The 21,371-nt window shown below is 43.0% G+C and overlaps 1 protein-coding gene across 6 annotated transcripts in view; it reads right to left on the bottom strand.

Moving 5' to 3' along the window:
* Positions 1-21,371, bottom strand: part of wipi1 (WD repeat domain, phosphoinositide interacting 1) — a 96,379-nt gene that overhangs the window by 63,994 nt on the left and 11,014 nt on the right. For all 6 annotated transcript variants that reach the window (XM_060844894.1, XM_060844889.1, XM_060844896.1 and 3 more), the window contains exon 2: positions 17,324-17,406. In XM_060844894.1, the coding sequence (XP_060700877.1) occupies positions 17,324-17,406 (83 nt within the window). The remainder of the gene's footprint in view (positions 1-17,323; positions 17,407-21,371) is intronic.

The raw sequence follows: 21,371 nt of genomic DNA, 5'->3' as shown, positions 1-21,371 counted from the left end.
TCCCAGATTCCCTTCTGACAGTAATCCGAATATGCTCAGTGTGTTCATATCATAATGCAAGGCTAGAAATCCCATCCCCATGACTCTTCAAGTCACGACATGCTGGCTTATAAAATGTAGAACTCCACATTGATGCCTCCAGTGTTATTTAATACCCAAATTAACATTCTCAGATTCCCTTTAAGCCTGTAATCCTACTCACTATTATGCTCCAGCAAGCACATGGTGCCACCTCCTCAACTGTGTATAAAATAATTGTACTGAAATACAAGCTACCAAGAATATTACTGCAGGTGGTGAGCTGATAATACAGATGCCAGAGCACATAATCCGATTTCCAAGCACTCAGATCACAAATCTCCAAGTCAGTTAAACTTTCCTATAACAAGAAAAGACATGCCAAAGAATGACTAGAATGCTCCCAGATCTGCAGCATTGACCCTGTTAGAAATAAAATGATTTTTCTCTAAATAAAAAGAAAGGTGAGGCAGTAGAGACCCTCACACACGATGAATGGGTTCGATAGGGAAGATGTAAATAATAAACCTCTACTATGGGTTCACATTGTTCATGTGACCTATTGTGAGATCATTATTTGGAACAAAAAGGGCTTATCGTGTTGCTAAGTAGCGATGTTATTAATCCTAAGCATGAAGGCGAGATTGAGAGGCTGAGGGAATATGAAGATCACCCATCAAGACTCTGGGACAGGAGGTCTGGTCACTGTTTATACCAATAGAGTGACTGTACAGCTTACATGGACCACATAACCACAATAATGGAAGCATTTGAAGAGTTTGCTGCCTCACACCTATCTTCCTGGTTCCACATCATCTGATCTCCATTTTGTGTATTTCAAAATATTGTAATTTAATGTCAGTGTGCATGGAATGTTTACATCTAAAGATAGTCTTTAAGAAAAATACTGCTTGCTGTAGTCATATTGCAATTGTGTAGCATGGTTCTTGACTTATTGTAGAGGATGGTGAACTGATTAATAATGAAGCACATAGAATCACATTGGAGCAGGTGAATCAGCCTCTAGGAGTCTCCAAACCACCCAGGAAAGTTCACTCAAGACAGCAACAAATCAGAGAAAAGTAACCAAGTAGCTGCTCCTCCAAACAAATGCTGGTTCACTCCCATGCTTGCTGCTGATTGGTCCAATGATTGAGGGAGGGTGCGGAGATGACCTGTGATTGGAGGAACAGTGGGCAGCTCAGTAGCTAAGAAGGGAATGTGGAGTTGGAAAGGCACAGGGATATAGACAAGAAGCCAGAGGCTGGATTAGTGGTGCTGGAAGAGCACAGCAGTTCAGGCAGCATCCAAAGTGCAGCGAAATCGATGTTTCGGGCAAAAGCCCTTCGAAGCCAGAGGCTGCAGAGTCAGATGCTGTATTACTGACTCTGGGGGGCCATGGCTGAGAGCTGCCTATGTCTCTAAAGCTTGCAGGGAAGAGTGGAGAGCCACCTTTTGGCCAGTCGGGGAGCTACAAGAGTGTGAGGGTGGTTCCCTAAATGGCCTTACGCTTGACACAGAGAGCGGAGGGGAGATGGGGCACCAGAAGGGGACAGACAGGGGTGGAGACAGAGCACCTCTAAGGAGCTGGGAGAGACTGGAAAGTTGCAACAGTGTGTGGGAGGGGTTGCTACTGATGTCAGAGTCTACAGTAACAAAACAAAATAGAACAGTGAAAGGTGGTAAATTTGACAGTGCCAAAATCTACAGGTCATAAATATAAAACAGATAAATTCATTAAGGAATTCAGAGTGAATTTCCTTATCCAAAGAATAGTTAGATTTTGAAATTTACTATCATATCAAGTAGTTAAAGTAAATGGAATATATACATTTGAGGGGCAACTTGGTAAGCATGTAAATGAGAAAGAAATGTATTGGACGATATGCAGGGAAGTGTTGAATGAAGTAGAGTTCAGAGGTATAGAGATGTACGGCCAGAAACAGACCCTTCGGTCCAACTTGTCTGTGCCACCCAGATGTCCTAACCTAATCTAGCCCCATTTGCCAGCATGTGGCCCATATCCCTCTAAACCATTCCTATTCATATACCCATCCAGTTGCCTTTTAAATACTGCATTGTACCAGCCTCCCAACAGTCTCTCTGGTAGCTCATTCCATACACGCACCAGCCTCTGCGTGAAAAAGTTGTCTCTTAGGTCGTTTTTATATCTTTTCCTTCTCACCCTAAACCTATGCGCTCTAGATCTGGACTCCCGCACCCCAATGAAAAGACTTTGTTTATTTATCCTGTCCATGCCCCTCATGATTTTATAAACCTCTATAGTGTCACCCCACAGCCTCCGAAATTTCAGGGAAAACAGCCCCAACCTATTCAGCCTCTCCTTATAGCTGATATCCTGCACCCTGGCAACATCCTTGTAAATCTTTTCTGAGTCCTTTCAAGTTTCACAACATTCTTCCAATAGGAAGGAGACTAGAATTGTACGCAATTTTCAAAAGTCTTGTACAGCCGCAACCAATGTCCTGTACAACCACAACATGACCTCCCAACTCCTACACTCAATACTCTGACCAATAAAGGAAAGCATGCCAAATGCCTTCTTCACTATCCTATCTACCTGCAACTCTACTTCCAAGGAAATATGAAGCTGTACTTCAAGGTCTCATTGTTCAGCAACACTTCCCAGGACCTTACCATTAATTGTATAAGTCCTGCTTTGATTTGCTTTTCCAAAATGCAGCAACCTTGCATTTATTTAAATTAAACTCCATCTGCCACTTCTCAGCTCATTGGCCCATCTGATCAAAATCCTGTTGTACTCTAAGGTAATCTTCTTCACTGGTCCACTACACTTCCAATTTTTGTGTTATCTGCAAAATTATTAACTGTACCTCCTATGTTTTCACATCCAAATCATTCATAAAAATTATGAAGAGTAGTGAACCCAGCACCAATCCTTGTGGCACTCCACTGGTCACAGGCCTCCAGTCTGAAAAGCAACTCTCTACCACCACCTTCTGTCTTCTAACTTCGAGCCAGTTCTGTATCCAAATGGCTAGTTGTCCATCGTGGGTAGGAGTCCTGTGTGTAACATAAACATTAGTGATATGTTGGGTTAAATGATGAGCTTCTGTGCTGCAAAGTCCATGAGGTATTAGTTCTGAGCTATGACACTGCATGATGACATGGTGCTCCATAACGTATATGTGTCAGCTGTTTCAAAAAGCAATCAAGCTTCTCAACCCATATCCCTACTTTTTGTTGATAGTGCTACAAGTTCCTTATCTTCAGAGCTTTCCTTCTTGAACTTTCTCCTGTCCAAACTGCTGCCACTCAGCAAAGTCTTTAGCACTGGGGTGCAAGACACTAAATGATTCCTGGAAGATTATTCTTGATCCTCGGCACAATTTACTTAACTGAAAGAAAAGTGAAACTAAAGTCACACCACAGTGAATTCCTTATCGCCATTGGTTTTTGTGGATTACTTCTTCATTCTTACTGACTCTTATTAGCAGATACAGTCACATCATAATATTATCTTCTATATTTGTGTTGAGATATAGGGGTAGATGGACATGGAAGCAAAATCAGAATTCAATAGTGTCTTCAAAATGATTAACCCTATTAAACAAAGCCACAACAGACAAAAAACATTAATTTCCTGGATACTACAATTGGGAAGAGACATTAGCCATAAGTTAAGTAAATTCTTTTTCCCTTTAATATAACTTCGAGCCCCAGCCCTTATCCATTGTTTCCTATGCAGGCTGCATTCTGATCCCTCTCTGGGAGAACATCTTGACCTTCCGTTCGCAAGCTTAAATGACAGCATTTGAGGCGGCTCAGTGGTTAGCACTGCTGACTCACGCGCCAGGAACCCAGTTCAATTCCACCATCGGGTAACTGTTTGTGTGGAGTTTGCACATCCTCCCAGTGTCTGTGTGGGTTTCCTCCCGGTGTTCCAGCCTCCTCCCATAGTTTAAGGATGTGCAGGATAAGTGGGTTGGCTGTGCTAAACCGTCCATAGTGTCGGGTGATGTGTAGGCTCGGTGGATTGGCCATGGGAAATGTGGGGGTAAGATGGAGGTGGGGCTGGGTCTGGATGGGATACTCTTTGGAGGGGTGGTACTGACTCAATGGGCCAAACTGCCCGCTTCCACACTGTAGGGATTCTAATAATAACAGGCGAGGTCAGAAATTCATCACATGTTAAACAGATGCAAGGTTTTTTCTCACCACTCAGTGGCGCAACATGTTACCTCCATGTCTCATTCAATAGGTTATGGTGCTTCCTGAGAAAGAAGCATGATCTTAAGAAACACCATAAAGTGCTGGCTTTGTTGGCAGCAATGCTGGAAGATAGATGCGAATTCTGTGCCGTTCCCTACAACTCTTTCAGAGAGTCATTTATTTTTAAACAATGCTTGCATTTTGCACATCAAAGGAATCGTGACTGCACATACAGAGTGGAAAGGAGGTGACAGCAGAATACACGATGATTCATAAGAAAAGCTGGGAAAACAGATAAAAGTAACAATTTGAAGGACAGCACTTATGATAGACAAGGATGTGCTTAAGACTAGCATTTAGGGAGGCGGGCAAAATCCACAGCCAATTTCTGAGATCCAGAAAAATTTGAACCCATGTTGGAGGTCATATGAGGTGCAATAGAGGGATTACTATGAGCAGAAGCATATGTCAGGTATAGACTGGATAGATCGAGTGAATCCTTAGAAGAGTATAAAGTAAGTAGGAGTACACTTAAGAGGGAAATCAGGAGGGCAAAACGGGGACACTAGATAGCTTTGGCAAATAGAATTAAGGAGAATCCAAAGGGTTTTTACAAATATATTAAGGACAAAAGGGTAACTAGGGAGAGAATAGGGCCCCTTAAAGATCAGCAAGGCAGCCTTTGTGTGGAGCCACAGAAAATGGGGGAAATATTAAATGAATACTTTGCATAAGTATTTACTGTGGAAAAGGATATGGAAGACATAGACTAGGGAAATAGATGGTGACATCTTGCAAAATGTCCAGATTACAGAGGAGGAAGTGCTGGATGTCTTGAAATGGTTAAAGGTGGATAAATCCCCAGGACCTGATCAGGTGTACCTGAGAACTCTGTGGGAAGCTAGAGAAGTGACGCTGGGCCTTGATAGTCACAGGTGAGGTGCTGGAAGACTGGTGGTTGGCAAACGTGGTGCCACTGTTTAAGAAGGGCGGTAAAGACAAGCCAGGGAACTATAGAATGATGAGCCTGACCTTGGTGGTGGGCAGATTGTTGGACGGAATCCTGAGGGACAGGATGTACATGTATTTGGAAAGACAAGGACTGATTCAGGATAGTCAACATGGCTTTGTGAGTGGGAAATCATGTCTCACAAACTTGATTGAGTTTTTTGAAGAAGTAACAAAGAAGACTGATGAGGGCAGAGCAGTAGATGTGATCTATATGGACTTCAGTAAGGTGTTCGACAAGGTTCCCCATGGGAGACTGATTAGCAAGGTTAGATCTCATGGAATACAGGGAGAACTAGCCATTTGGATACAGAACTGGCACAAAGGTAGAAGACAGAGGGTGGTGGTGGAGGGTTGTTTTTCAGACTGGAGGCCTGTGACCAGTGGAGTGCCACAAGGATCGGTGCTGGGTCCTCTACCTTTTGTCATTTATATAAATGATTTGGATGTGAGCATAAGAGATACAGTTAGTAAGTTTGCAGATGACACCAAAATTGGAGGTTTAGTGGACAGTGAAGAGGGTGATCTCAGATTGCAACAGGATCTTGACCAGATGGGCCAATGGGCTGAGAAGTGGCAGATGGAGTTTAATTCAGATAAATGCGAAATGCTGCATTTTGGGAAAACAAATCTTAGCAGGACTTATACAAATAATGGTAAGGTCCTAGGGAGTGTTGCTGAACAGAGACCTTGGAGTGCAGGTTCATAGCTCCTTGAAAGTGGAGTCGCAGGTAGATAGGATAGTGAAAAAGACATTTGGTATGGTTTTCTTTATTGGTCAGAGTATTGAGTACAGGAGTTGGGAAGTCATGGTGCAGCTGTACAGGACATTGGTTAGGCCACTATTGGAATATTACATGCAAATCTGGTCTCCTTCCTATCGGAAAGATGTTGAGAAACTTGAAAGGTTTCAGTAAAGATTTACAAGGATGTTGCCAGTGTTGGAGGATCTGAGCTATAGAGAGAGGCTGAACAGGCTGGGGCTGTTTTCCCTGGAGCGTCGGAGGCTGAGGGGTGACCTTATAGAGGTTTACAAAATTATGAGGGGCATGGATAGGATAAATAGGCAAAGCCTTTTCCCTGGGGTTGGGGAATCCAGAACTAGAGGGCACAGGTTTAGGGTGAGAGGGGAAAGATATAAAAAAGACATAAGAGACAACGTTTTCACGCAGAGGGTGGTACGTGTATGGATTGAGCTGCCAGAGGATGTGGTGGAGGCTGGTACAATTGCAATATTTAAGAGGTATTTGGATGGGTAGATGAATAGGAAGGTTTGGAGGGATATGGGGCGGGTGATGGCAGGTGGAACTAGATTGGGTTGAGATATCTGGTCGGCGTGGACGGGTTGGACCGAAGGGTCTGTTTCCATGCTGTACATCTCTATGACCAATTAGAATGGCCGTCTGGAGCCAAAGCAAGTTGGAGAATAAAAGAATCCATGTTCTTTGTGAACTGAGCTGGCTGCTCACTGAAACCCAGTCTGGGTTCTGCCATTCAATTCCTGAACGAATTATAGCCTTGGTTCAAACATTGACAAAGAGCAGAATTCAAAGGTGAGGCATCAAGGCCGCACTTGACCAAGTGTGGCATCAAGCAGCCTGATCAAAATGAGAATGAACGGGAATTAGGGGGAAATCTCTGCTGGTTGGAGTTGTATCTGGCACACAGGAAGAGTGTTGTTCTTATTGGAGTCAGTCATCTCAGGTTTGTGTTCTGGTGTCCTAGGCCCAACCATCTTCAGTAACTTCATCAATGACATTCCTGCCATCACAAGATCAGAACTGGGATTGTTCGCCAATGAAGGTTCAATGTTTAGTATCATTCGCAACTCCTCAGATACTAAGCAGTCCATGTTCCAAAGCACATGACCTGGAGAACATTCAGGCTTGGGCTGAAAACTGGCTTGCAACTTTCACGCCACACAAATGCTAGGCAATAACTATCTCCAAGAAGAAGCAATCTAACCACTGTCCCTTGACAGTCAATGGCATTACCATCACCGAATCCTGTATTATCAACATCCCGGGGGTTATGATTGTCCAGATACTCAACTAGATACACCCATAAACACAGTGGCTACAAAAGCAGGTCAGAGGCTGGGAATACTGCAGTAAGTAACTTACCTCCTGACTCCCCAAAGCCTGTCCATCATCTACAAAGGCACATGTCAGGATGAGTGCAGCTCCAATAATACTCAGGATAAAGCAGCCCCTTTAATTGACACCACATCAACGAACATCCACTCCCTCTACCACCAATGCTCAGCAGCAACAGTATGTTGTATCTACAAGATGCACGAAACAAAATCACCAAAGATCCTGAGACAGGACCTTCTAAACCCCATGATCACTTCCATCTGGAAGGACACGCAGCAGATACATGGGAACCATCTTCAAGTTCCTCTCCAAGCCAGTTAGCATCCTGACTTGGAAATATATCACCATTCCTACACTTTCGCCAAGTCAAAATCCTGAAATTCCCTCCCAACAGCATTGTGTGTTTACCTATAGCACATAGACTGCAGCTGTTCAAGAAGATAGCTCACCACTACCTTCTCAAGGACAACCAGGGATGGGCAATTAATGCCTAGGTCTTGCGCCTCTTCCACCACCGCTAGGTCCTGGACCTCCTCCACCGCCGCTCCCTCACCACTGATGCCAGGAAGAAGAATGCCTCATCTTCCACCTCAGAACACTTCAACCCCAGGGCATCAATGTGGATTTCACAGTTTCCTCATTCCCTTCCCCCCCACCTTACCTCAGTTCCAACCTTCCAGCTCAGCACCACCCTCATGACCTGTCCTACCTGCCAATCTCCATTCCCAACTCTCCGCTCCACTCTCTCTGACCTATCACCTCCATCCCCACCCTATTCACCTATTGTACTCTTTGCTACCTTCTCCCCAGCCCCATCACCCCCACCTCCCCAATTTCTCTCTCCACCCTGGAGTCTTCCTGCCTCCATTCCTGATAAAGGGCTTTTGTCCAAAACGTCGATTTTCCTGCTCCTCGGATACTGCCTGACCTGCTGTGCTTTTCCAGCACCACTCTGATCTGAACTCTGGTTTCCAGCATCTGCAGCCCTCACTTTTGCCTAATAAATGCTGGCCCAGTCAGTGACACCTGCAGCCCACAAGTGAATAAAAATGATGAACTATAATCTATTAGCAATATCTTTTCCAGCTTAAGGATCCTGTGATATGGAAATTGGAGGTGCTGCTGACATTGATAATCATGAACATGTGGACCTTACCCTACTCTGAAGCTGCTGGTCCAGGTAGTGACATTGCTGTCAGCTGTGATTTGCTGCTCTCAGTTGAGGTGCAGTTTGACAAGTTCTCTTTGAAGACTCTTGGTGAATACAGCTTCCTGTTTTGAGCCCTCCTCTCCTTCTAACTCGAAGAGAAGCTGGTCTTCTCGACCACCTCTACTCCATTTTGTCAGATTGCTGCCTCCCAACAGGAGATAAGACCCTAAGACGTAGGAGCAGAAATTAGGCCACTCAGCCCATCATGTCTGCTCCATGATTCAATCATGCCTGATAAGTTTCTCAATCCCATTCTTCCCTTGATATTTAAGAACCTATCTAACTCACATATTCAATGGCCTGGCCTCCATTGCTTTATGTGGCAATGAATTCCATAGATTCACCACTTTCTGGCTGAAGAAGTTTCTCTTTATCTTCCTTCTAAAAGACGTTCCCTTTATTCTAAAGCTATGACCTTGGATCCTAGTCTTTCCTACCAATGGAAACATTTTCCCAACATCTACTCAGGCCATTCAGAATTCTATATGTTTCAATTAGATCCCTCTCCTCCTTTTAATCTCCATCGAGTGTAAACCCAGAGTCCTCAATTTCCTTATGCGTTAAGCTTTTCATTCCTGTGACCATTCTCGTGAAGCTCCTCCGAACACACTCCAGGACACTTCCTCAGATATGGGACCCAAAACCACATACAATACTTCAAATGTGGTCTGACCAGATGCAGCAGTAAGCCCTGTGATTTCAAACACACTGACTGCACCACTCCCCTGTGATAGTCTCAACTTCCAGCAACACCTTCAACACTTTTATTAACTCTCGCAGCAAGAAGGTAGTTTAAGGCACCTGACCTCTAAGTTGAATGGTGATTTCTTTATATCATGCCATTGTGGAAGTCCCTCAAGTAGCTGAACACAAGTTACATTGTGTGTTATTAAGGAAAAGTGTCAGCAGGAGTAAGTACAGTTCAAAATGTCTGAGCAGGCATCAAGCTAGTGTTAGACACTGATTGGAGTCTTGATCTGCCTTCTCTGTGACGTACACATTAATAGCCACACTTTCACCATGTGCAATATACCACTCAGTGCAGACCACACAGTTATTATTGGAGGAAGGTCTCCAGCCTTTTTTGGCTCAGAGGGCTTCTTTAACACTGGAACTACCAGTGCTAGAGCTCAAATTTGCAATTCATTAGTGATGAAGTGATGCCAAACGTCAGATGTGCAAACCTAAAAATTATGGAAGGAAAGAAAAGAATAAGAATATGTTGTGATCCACATTATAAAGAGTTGAAAAGCTAAGACTAGGAAGTCTACTTTAATTTTGACTCCAACTATGTAACAGCAGCAAGTAAGCTTAAAAAGTAGTTTAGATGGGGCTACTTTGAAAGGTTTCCTGTGAGACATGATAAGGTATTAAAGAAATATCTGATATTTTCAACTCAGTGAGAATGAAAGAAGCTAATAAAGTATACACGGAATCTGGCGAATGTTACAGTCTGATTCTGTGACTTATTGATGGCGATTGGAAATGTTCCCTTTGTAAATACATGCTTGGCTGGATAAATTATGATACAATGGATTCCTGTATGTCTCAAGGATTATTTGGCACTGGAATAGGCACTCACTGTTCCCTACAAGGATGCAGAGTAATACTGATTAAACTGCACTTGTCAGTCTTCAAAAAAATGAACAAAGTACTTATTCTAAGCAGTCGGTGACCAAACAGTCCTCCTCTTCACGATATCACTTCCTAGGGCGCAGTGTCCATTTTGTTTTTGTGAAGCATTTGAGGTGTTTACCATGTTTAAGACACTTTAGAAACCCAAGGTACTGCAGCAAACGTGAGCAGAGGTCACAAATAAACATTATTCTGTGGCAGGCCTGTCTTGAAGCTGATTTGCATTCTGAACTGTACAACTTCCAAGATTTCTTTATGAAACACCCCGGTGACGTTTTTGGTTGCTGCTCTGACTCATCCTCTCTATGACTATGACAGCCCGATGCTCAGCAAGTGACTGGAGCCAATTGAAATGATTGGTACGGATTAGAGTTAGTCTTTGGAGAAGCTCCAACCCCATTTGTTGTCTGTAAAGGGGAATTCTGGTTAGAGGAAACACAGCCTGGATTTGTCCTGGATTGTGGCTATGATGCTGCCGAGAATTACTCTGAACTGACAGCTCGTCCTAAACGGAATGCCTGAACTGATTCCACTCTTACACAGAGACAAAAAAAAACTGCAGATGCTGAAATCCAAAATAGACAGGCAGGAGGCTGGAAGAACACAGCAAGCCAGGCAGCATCAGGATGTGGAGAAGTCAGCGTTTCAGGTGTAACCCTTCTTCAGGACTGGGGGTGGGTGGAGGGGGAGCTGCAGATAAAGGGGTGGGGGGGCAGGGTGGTGAAGTGGGGGTAGGTGAAGACTGATAGAAGGTACAATCTGATTGGTCAATGGAGGAATGGACCCAGTTGGTGGCAGGGAGGAGTGGAAGGGATGGGAAGGGAGGTTATTTGAAATTGTAGAACTCAATGTTGAGTCCTTCGGGCTATAGGCTGCCAAGCAGAAGATGAGGTGTTGTTCCTCCAATCTGCAGTGTGGTTCATTGTGGCAAGGAAGGAGGCCAAGGATGGTCATTTCGGAAAGGGAGTGGTTGGGGAATTGAAATGGACAGTGACTGGGAGGTCCAGTCAGCCCCTACGGACCCGACTACAATGCTTGGTGAACAGTTCCTAACTTTACGTTCAGTATCCCTGATGCATTGGGAGATCTTTTGCAGTAAACTAGGTTGGAGGAGAAGCAGGTGAACTTCTGTCTCACCTGGAGGACTGTTTGAGGCCCGGATGGAAGTAAAAGGGTGCTGTACCAGCAGGTTTTGCATCTTTTCCAGTTGCAGGGGGTTGCAGTTACCTGGGGGTTTGAGAAGGCTGGTGGGGAGAACGGCACAAACCAAGGACTGTCGAAGGGAATGGTGCTTATGGAAGGCCGAGAGGGAGAGGAGGGGAAGATGTACTTGGCAGTGGGGTCTAGTTGGAGTTGGCGGGAGTGTTTAAGGATGATGAGTTGGATGTGAAGACTGGTGGGGTGGTAGGTGAATTCAAGGGATACTGTCTTTATTACGTGGGGGGGGGGGGGGGGGATGGTTTACAAAGTGGAACAGGGGATGGAGGCGGTGCAGCAGAAGGCTGTCCGGATGACGTAGGGACAAAAAGCACGTTGTTTGAAATAGGTGGACATCTGGGATTCTTGCAAGTGGAATGTCTCCTTGTCTGAGCAGATGTGGGGGAGGCAGAGGAATTGGGAGAATGGGATGGAGTTCTTGCAGGATACTGGGTGGGAGGAGGTGAAGTCCAGGTAGTTACTGGCGTCTGTGGGTTTGTAGTAAATGTCCGTCTGGAGACTGTTGCTGGAGATGGAAACGGAGAGGTCAAGAAAGGAGAGGGAGGTGTCCGAGATGGACCAAGTGAATTTGAGAGTGGAATGGAAGTTGTGGGCGAAGTCGATGAACTTCTCCAGTTCAGCCTGGGTACATGACACTGCACCGAAGCAGTCATTGATGTTATGACGGAGCAGTTGGCGCACAGTTCCTGTGTAGGTACTGAAGAGGGACTGTTCGATATAGCCAAAAAAAAGGCAGGTGTAGCTGGAGCTCACACAGGTGCCCATGGCCACCCCCTTGATTTGGAGGAAATGGGAGGAGTTAAAGGAAAAGTTATTGAGGGTGAGGACCAATTGGGCGAGGCGGAGGAAGTACTGGTGGAGGCGGACTGGTTGGGTCTGTTGGAGAAGAAGAAGCGGAGGGCCTGGGTCTATCCCCCTTGGATCTACCCTGTGTCCCTTCTATTTCTCAATTACATGCCTTGTACATCATAAGTCATCACTTTACATGCAAGGACACACTTTGACAGAAGGAGTTCGTGCATGTCTTTGGGAACAAAACATTGTGGGAAGCAAGCATCTGAGAGCAGCTGAGTCATTAAATAAGGGATAGTTTGTTAATGAATGTAAACTGCTTGGATTTTTGTGTTAGCACTACATCTAGGTTCATGGTGTCAATGCAAAGGAACTCTGTTTTCACAGAGCGGGGTCTGGCTCAGTAAGCAATCTGGACCTCTCTATTATATGGAGTCACAGTGGCTCTTTACATTTATCTTGTTAAACTGGTCGCCTTATCCCAGTGCAAGAACTGCAGGCCCACTTAATGACTCAGAGATGCATTTAGATCCACAGTCTTCCAATAACTGTTGCAACCACTGCTAAGGAATGTTAGTCCACGCACCTGTGATATTTTAATGCTTTATTATCATTTTGCTTCAGAAGCAATGGTGCAGCAGCAGATGATGACATGTATCACAGCACCTCACCTCATAATCTGCATTTAAAGGGCCAATTTAAAGACACAATTCAGTAGAAATACAACCTTAAACAAAAAAAAGAAAGAAATTGGTTTCATGATAGCCTTTGACTACCCTGAATCTATCACAGTTTAACACGTGGAATGCTGGGGCCAACGAGAAATCAGAGAGGGATACTCTTCACTACCAACAGGAGGAAGAAACCAGCTAAGAATCCAAAAGATGTTTTAGGACTTGCATCTCCTACAACTCCAAACCATAGTGCTACATTGTCCAGAATGCAATGCATCACAACCTTGTGAACAACGTGGTTTTATTCTGAAGGTAGCCTCCAGATTCATCCATGATACCTGAAACATATCTTCAGCATGCTGACAACATGTATAGTCACTGGAATGCCATTGCATTTCATTCACATTTTTTACTTTGACAGATATTGCTGGCCAGGCTTGAAGTGGGTGTCTCTCACCTCCTAGAGACATCTTCAATGAGGTTCAGGAAGGTAAAACTTTCACAGGAGGAAAATATCACGACAGCGCCATAGAACCATACTTGTACCAACATCTTGTGGTTGCACTCAGCTACACAGTAATGAAGCAGAAGCCCATGCAGTGGGTGCATATTTCTAGCTGTTCTACAGGAACATGGATTTGTGTTCAATTGACATCTCACTGTGAGAAACCTACCAGCAACACATTTTTTACGTCTTGCAAATTCTGATTGATGTCATCATAGACAAATTCACATAATTACTGATCCTGAAAAATGACCCATCAGTCATTTGTCATTTGTTGTGAATGAAACTGAGAGATCCTGGATATCCAGCAGAGTCCAGGAATGATCCAGAGGCAAAAAGGTCGAGGACAGTGATCATATTAACCGTCTTTTTTAACACGTGGGCATCAGGTCAAGTGGGGATCAGGTTTATTTCTTAGAAGATACAGATATCTGTCACCTACCTGACTCAATAGCCTTGAACTCCTAAGGTCAGAAGTCACACAATGTCAGGTTATAGTCCAACAGGTTTAATTTGAAATCACAAACTTTCAAAGCACTGCCCCTTCATCAGGTCACTTCACTTTAGGTTGGGTTATAACCTGGTGTCATGTAACTTCTGACCTTATCCACCCCAGTCTAACACCGAAACCTCTACATCATTGAACTCCTGAAACATGGCTGCTCTGATATGTCAAGGTAGCTCATCCTCTGGCCATATGCCATGTTATTCTTCCTATCAGCTGCAGCCCACTGCTGCTTCCAATTTTGTTATCCAGCAAAAAGTCACCGTTTAGCAGGCTGCTGATAGTGCTCATGCTGATGTTTAGCTGCTGTTTACATTGTTCCTGCTGAGGTTGGATCTAAGACTGCCTTCCCACCATGATGGGATTGAGAAAACCTCCAAAGAAAGTAAACCCTCTGCAGAAGCACAGTGAACAAAGCCTTTCCAAATAATAGGCAGGAACTCTCTGTATGTGTCTTTATTGCAGTCTTTACATCAGTTTTAATTAGATGCTTCAATTGCCAGTGTGTCTGACCCTTGCTTTCACTAGTGGCTTTTAGAAAGCCCAGGAAAATTGCAGATGGGATTTTGAACTTGGGAAAGTTTGCTGCAATACTGCTCCAACTTAACACTTAGAATCAGTCAATTTGTTGGAGGGAGATCCTGTCTGACTAATTTAATTGCCTTTTGAAAAGTTGACCAACTGTCTTGATGAGGGGTAGTGCAGTTGATGTGGTTTACATAGAATTGGGTAAGGCCTTTGACAAGGAACCACGTGAAGGCTGGTCCAAAAGGTAAGAGCCTATAGGATCCAAGGCAAGTTGGTAAATGATGGTAGCGGAGGGGGGGTTTTGTGATTGGAAGCCTGTGTTCAAAAGTACATCACAGTGATCAGTGCTGGAACTCTTGATGTTTGCAATGTGCATTAATGGCTTGGATGTGAATGTAGAAGGTATAACTAGCAAGATTGCAGATGACACAATAATTGATGGTGTTGTTGAGGATGGACGTTTGTTATAGCTATTGATCAGCCGGTAATTTGGGCAGAACAATGGAGGTCAACTCTGGTAAGGGCACGCTGATGCATTTTGTAAAGTCTAATAAAGGAAGGATTTACACATGAATGGTAAGTCACGAGGGAATATTGAGGAACAAAGGGACCTCAGTGTACAAGTCCATGGATCCATGAAGGTGTCAGCACAGATACACAGGATGGTGAAGAAGGCATACAGGATGCTTGCCTTCATTAGGGACACAATATAGGAGCAAGCAAGTCTTGTTGTATATTCATAGAGCATTCGTTAGGCCACAGAATCAGTACTGTGTGCGGTTCTGGTTGTCACACTATCAGAAGGAAGAGATTGCACTGGTGAAGGTGCAGAGGAGATCCATCAGGATTACCAGGATTATCATCAAGACAGTTGGTCAACTTTTCAAAAGGCAATTAAATTAGTTGCTGGAAATGAAAAGTTTCAGTTATGAGGAGAGACTGGATAGGCTGGGTTTGTTTTCCCTGGAGCAGATGTGTCTGAGGAGGAATGTAATTGAGGTTTACAAAATTATGGGAGGTATATATAGGGTAGATCATGAGAATCTCTCTCCCACTGCAGACGTATCTTAAACCAAAGGGCATAAGTTTAAGTTGAAGACTAAGTCGCTTAGAGGAAGTCTGAGGAAAAGGTATTTTCACCCAGAAGCTGGTAGAAATACAGAAAATGCTGCCTGAGGATGCAATGGAGGCAAGTACTCTCACAATATTTAGGAAGCAACTCAATGAATATTTAAAATGCATGGATAAAATAGGTTATGGACCAAGTACAAGTTAATAGGACTTGTGTAGTTTGGTGTTTGGTGGTTGGCATATCTTTGAGGGCTGAAGGGCCTGTTGCTATGCTGGAGGACTATGATTCTAATCAGCAACACCTCTCCCAAGGGGGCTTCATATAAGCAGTCTAAAACACTAAAGTCAAAATGTGAAAGTTGGTAGTTGGAATGAGCTTCCTGTGCACTCACATTTTTAATGGTACTTGCTCCAATCTGCACTCAAACCCATTTACCAGACTGAACTTTTCCCCACAAAGCAAGGTTTTGATGGCCTACAATGTCATCAGGCTAAGGGAACTGGGTTTATTTACACTATCAGCTACATGCAGCTTAACCTCACCTATGTTGGGTAAAAATGCTGTTTAGTTGAGTCACCTCTCACTGATAACAGAAGAGATAAATGGGACTCTTTACTTCTCAGCAAAAAGCCCGAGTTTGAAAGTTAAATTTTGTCAGCATTTTACTACTTTCCTGCTTTCACTTTCAACATCTCCAAAAAGCATTTCTATCATATGCATTTTTTATTCTAAACTCATAAAAACTGAAACTTTGGAATTTAGATGGTCAATTGTCCTCATGTCTGGTACATGCTGAAATGCGTTAATAAATATGTAGAGCTAAGTTCAGCTCCAATCTCCTGCCATTGCAAATATTGTCCTGTAATTTTCAAAATTGCTCAGGATTATTTAGCTTTTATGCATTTTCTTTGTCTGTTTGATGAAGGTGCTAGCTGGGGTGGCAACAGTGACTCAGTGGTTTGCACTGCTGCCTCACAGTGCCCAGGACCCACATTCAATTCCACCCCGTGGCAACTGTTTCTGAGGAGTTTGCACGTTGTCCCCGTCTCTGTATGGGTTTCCTCTGGGTGCTCTGGTTTCCTCCCACAGTCCAAAGATGTGCAGGTTAGGTGGATTGGCCATGCTAAATTGCCCATAGTGTCCGGACTAGGTAGATTAGCCATGGGAAATGCAGGGTTACAGGGATAGTATAGAGGGGGGGTGGGTCTGGATGGGATGCTCTTTGAAGGTTCAGTGTGGACTTGATGGGCCAAATGGCCTGCTTCCACACTGTAGGGATTCTATGATGACTGGATGCTTGGGGTGGATTAAACTTTGCCATTTCTTGTCAAATGAGAAGTTGGCCAAGATTAAAACACTGAAGTTGCCGGTGCAAAATCTGTACAAGAGTACTGCTGATCTTCTAATGTTTACAATTTGGTGTGTTTTAGAAGCTGAACAGCTAAAGGTGTATTGTACACATGGACATCTTTGAGATTGGCTCATCATGTCTGCTGTTGTGCTTCTTAAAACAGAAAGAGTTCAATTCTATTGGTTACGACCATAATGAAATGCACTAACCATATTAAAACACAATGCTCTCTCCTTCATGTTATTTCACATCGGTGAAACACTTTCAGGCACTTCTTGCTTTCATTGTACAATAAATTTACATTTCTGTAGAGAAGCTACATTTTTTAAGAACCTGTTTGTCATATGAGACTGAATCATGCATAAAATGCTGCTGTGCCACAAATAAATCTAAAATTGCTATTTTATATACTACAAAGATTAGACATTTACAGGAGGTTGCTCAAAAGAAAGTCTAGATTAAAGAGATAGTAGTATTCCATTGTCAAAGGTTCATAATTTTAAAAGAACTGACTCACTGCATTTGTAGATTTCTTCCAATCTGTCCACCGAAGTCAATGAAAATAGTTTATAACCAGAGATAGTACCAACTGCCAGAGATCTGCAGATCAAACAACAAAATATGTATCAATATAATACATCACTTGAGCCAGACTTCTCATTTTCCGTCCGTTACAGTCTTCCTTACTCAATGCAAGTGTTGACTTTTCCATTGTTTTCTTTAGGAAAGGCCAGTCCTTCTGGCTAAGAATGCTGGTAACAAATGGGGAGATCCTCATTCACTCCCATAGCATTTTAGCAACAGAATAGGTACCGACACTATTTCATATCACCTCCTATTGGTTCTTTCATAAACCATATCTAATGCTAATATTCTCTGTGATCAATGATGAATCAGTAACACTTTCAAGGCCAACATTAATGCATATTTGATAATGGTACAACTCGTACCAGGTTTCATGCAGATCCAGTGCTGGTAATCTTCATACCATGGTTGATACAGATTTAAATCATAGAATCCCTACAGTGTGAAAGCAAGTCATTTGGCACATCAAATCCACACCGACCCTCTGAAGAGCATCCCACACAGATCCACCCTCTACCCTATACCTGCATTTCCCACCTAATCCACCTAACCTGCACATTTTTGGATACTATGAGCAATTTAGCATGGCCAATCCACCTAACCTGCACATCTTTGGACTGTCAGAGGAAAGCCACGTATGCAAACTCCACCCAGACAGTCGCCTAAGGGTGGAATCGAACCAGATCCCTGGCGCTGTGAGGCAGTAGTGCTTAACTCTGAGCCACAGTGCCATCCCAGATATTGCCACAGATTATTCATACAAATTATTATTGGTATAGATCTAATATTGCTATAAACTTGATATTTTTAAAAACAAAAATGTCTTGGAGATGCTTGATGTTCTCTGTGTCTAGACATACACATAGACCAGAATGGAATAAATATTACATAACACATGAGCTTTTGCAGCATTTTTGACTTTAAGCAAAAAAAAAACTGAAAGAACTGCATCTGCTGGAAATCAGACACAAAAACAGATTCAACAAGTCTGGAAAAATTCAACAAGTCTGCTGAGTCCAGCAGGTCCTGGACCTGAAATGTTAATTCTAATTTCTCTCCACAAATGCCGCCAAACCTGCTGGAAAACCTCAGCAGGTTTGGCAATATCTATGGAGAACACCAGAGTTAACATTTCAGGTCCAGGGACCTGCTGGACTCAGCAGACTTGTTGAATGTTTCCAGCAATTTCTGCCTTCTGACTCTGATGTACTTGTTTGCACAGTTATTACATAGTGAGGGGTACAACTTGTGAAACACCCATCTTTGTAACAAACTAAATACATTTATTTGGACTGTATCTCTCACATTCATTAAAGATTGTTGTTCAACTACATGCCACTCAGAACATGTGGTCAGGAGTTTATGTAAATTGAAGCATTCTGGCTAGTTTCAGCCACAAGTTCAAAAACAGCGTGGGATATAGCAATGTTATGAATAAAAAATCAGGTGTGATATCTGAAATGTCCCGTCTGTGAATGCTGAGACATTTTTTGCAATTGATCCTCATGGCTTTGCACAAGTCAAGAACAGATACAGTCATCAGGTGGAGGACGTTAGCAGGCAGAGGATATAATGAAAAAGACTGATATGAAAGTAAGACAAAAGTGTGACGACAAAAAGGTGATGCATGAAAAAAGTGCAAGTAGCCCTAAGTTGTTAATGTATAATTTTCGAGATTATTACTGGAAGATTTCTCTTGATAATGCAAAATTTCCTTCAACTAGGGATTGAAAAACCAAAGTCACTGCTTTCAGCATTTGCCACAATCTCCCCTCTTCTTTGTGGTCACTGCCTGAGATTGAACAAAACCATTCATATCCTTGGTATCTTGACTGACATCCACAGACAAGCTTCAGGCCAGACAGTCAGAACTGCTTCAATTTCTGTACCATCGCCTGCCTCTACTCTTACCTTGACTTATGTGCTACCAAAATCCTGATTCCTGTATGGATGTTATCAATACACTAGACAATTGCAATTTACTACTGACCAGCTTTCTGTCTTGCTTAATCCCGAAATTGAACTTATCCAAAGTGCTGACTTATAGTAGCTGTGTCAGATAACTCTTCAATCTTAAAACACTCATCCTTGTTTACAAATCCCTTTCAAAGCTCCTCTGTTTCTCAAATCCCAAAATTCAGTAATTCTACCCACATTTACCCACCCAACCCAGGTCATGCCTTCAACTGCCTAGGTTTTAGATCGTTTCTCTCCCTAAACCAACCCAATCCTTTAAGATATTGCTTAAAACCTGTATCCATTACCTTTCGTAGCATCAAAGTTTGTTTGGTAATACTTCACTGAAATACTTCAGGACATGTTATTACTTTGGAATTCTTACGTAAATGTAGAGGTATACCAAAGGTTTTGACTTACAGGCACCAGGAGAAATGCAAGAATGCACACTTGCAAATGATCACAACCATTTATACTTTATGAGAAATGGCAGCTGATTGGTTGGCAGGCAAACTTAATTGAGTGAGGCACTGTCTTAGAAAAAGCAACAGAGAATCATGAGCTCCACAAGCTTTCAGATAATTCACAAACTGTACAAGGCTCGAATGTATTCCTTTTGTTTGCAGATTATGGGTCCTTACATATAGATCTCTTACAGCAAATGTAAATAAGACAAGTCACATGCTCAAGTAATCATCTTAAATTGTTTTTCAATAGCGAGACTGGAGAACTTGGGATTATTCTGCCAGTGTGGGCCAATCTTGGAATCATATCCACCAATAAACGTTTTGTTTTGTGCTTTGCAAGCACAGTCTGGTTTGATTGCAGATGGTCATTGCCCTGCACAATGGCTTTCGTGAGTTCTATTTGAGTGGCATGGTGGCACAGTGGTTAGTACTGATGCCTCAAAGCACCTTAGACTCAGGTTTGACTCCTGTCTTGGGTGACTGTGTGGAGTTCTCACATTCTCACTGAACTCCACACAATCACCCAAGACTGGAGTCAAACCTGAGTCAAAGGTGCTTTGAGGCATCAGTACTAACCACTGTGCCACCATGTAACTCAAATAGAACTCATGAAAGTCATTCTGCAGGGCTAAGTGCTCCACTTTTCTTCCACAGTCAAAAGATGTGCAGGTTAGGTGGGTCGGCCATGCTAAATTGTCCTGTAGTATCCAGGAATGCGTGGATTAGCCATGGTAAATGCAGGGATATGGGGTTAGGTTGGGGAAGTGGGTCTGGGTGGGATGGTCTTCAGAGCATTGGTGCAGACTTGATGGGCCAAATGGCCTCTTTCCATATTATACGTCTACGACTCTAAACCAAGACATCCACCAATAGATGACAACTGGGCAGCATGTGCTGAAATGTTTGGAGTGTGATAATCATTAACACGAGCTGTACTATAAGTTATTAGGGACCCACTCTCTGCAAAGAAAGGAACATGTTCAAGCTTACCATCTTTTTCAAATTACTCCAAAGAGTAAACAGAAAGCACTCCCATACTTACCTCAGCTAATCAGTTCAGAATTGCTAACAATCAGTACTCGGAGATGTGACTATTTGGATGAGTGCAAGATAAAACCTTCAGCAACAAGATTTCTGCGTTGTTCCAGTCTAAGTGACTGGTTTCCTTCTTTTTAAAAAAGAAGAATTTGAGTGAGGCAACCATTCAGGTAATATACCCATTATTATACGGTAAAGAAGTATTACAGAAAATACACACATATATAGCCTTATATTTATGAATCTCATGCAATATTGCTCAATGCATTGTTTTATAAGGTTGTATTGGAATATCAATATAAGTTTCATGCTAAAACTACAAACTTGATTCGACTTGAAGCTGGGTCAGAGGTGACAGTACTGCCATCTGAACCACAGCTGACATTCTTAAAGAAATCTCATGATGCAGCAAATATTCTCACTTCAATATTTTGTGTTAGAGAAGAGCTGACTTTTTTAAAATGTATAACATAATAATTCAACTGACCCTCAATTGAAGCCAAGAGGCATCTTGACAGA

The sequence above is a fragment of the Hemiscyllium ocellatum genome, chromosome 25 (genome assembly GCF_020745735.1).
Source record: "Hemiscyllium ocellatum isolate sHemOce1 chromosome 25, sHemOce1.pat.X.cur, whole genome shotgun sequence".
NCBI lineage: Eukaryota > Metazoa > Chordata > Chondrichthyes > Orectolobiformes > Hemiscylliidae > Hemiscyllium > Hemiscyllium ocellatum.
Note: the sequence above shows the minus strand (reverse complement) of the source record. Positions and strands in the feature narration are given on the sequence as shown.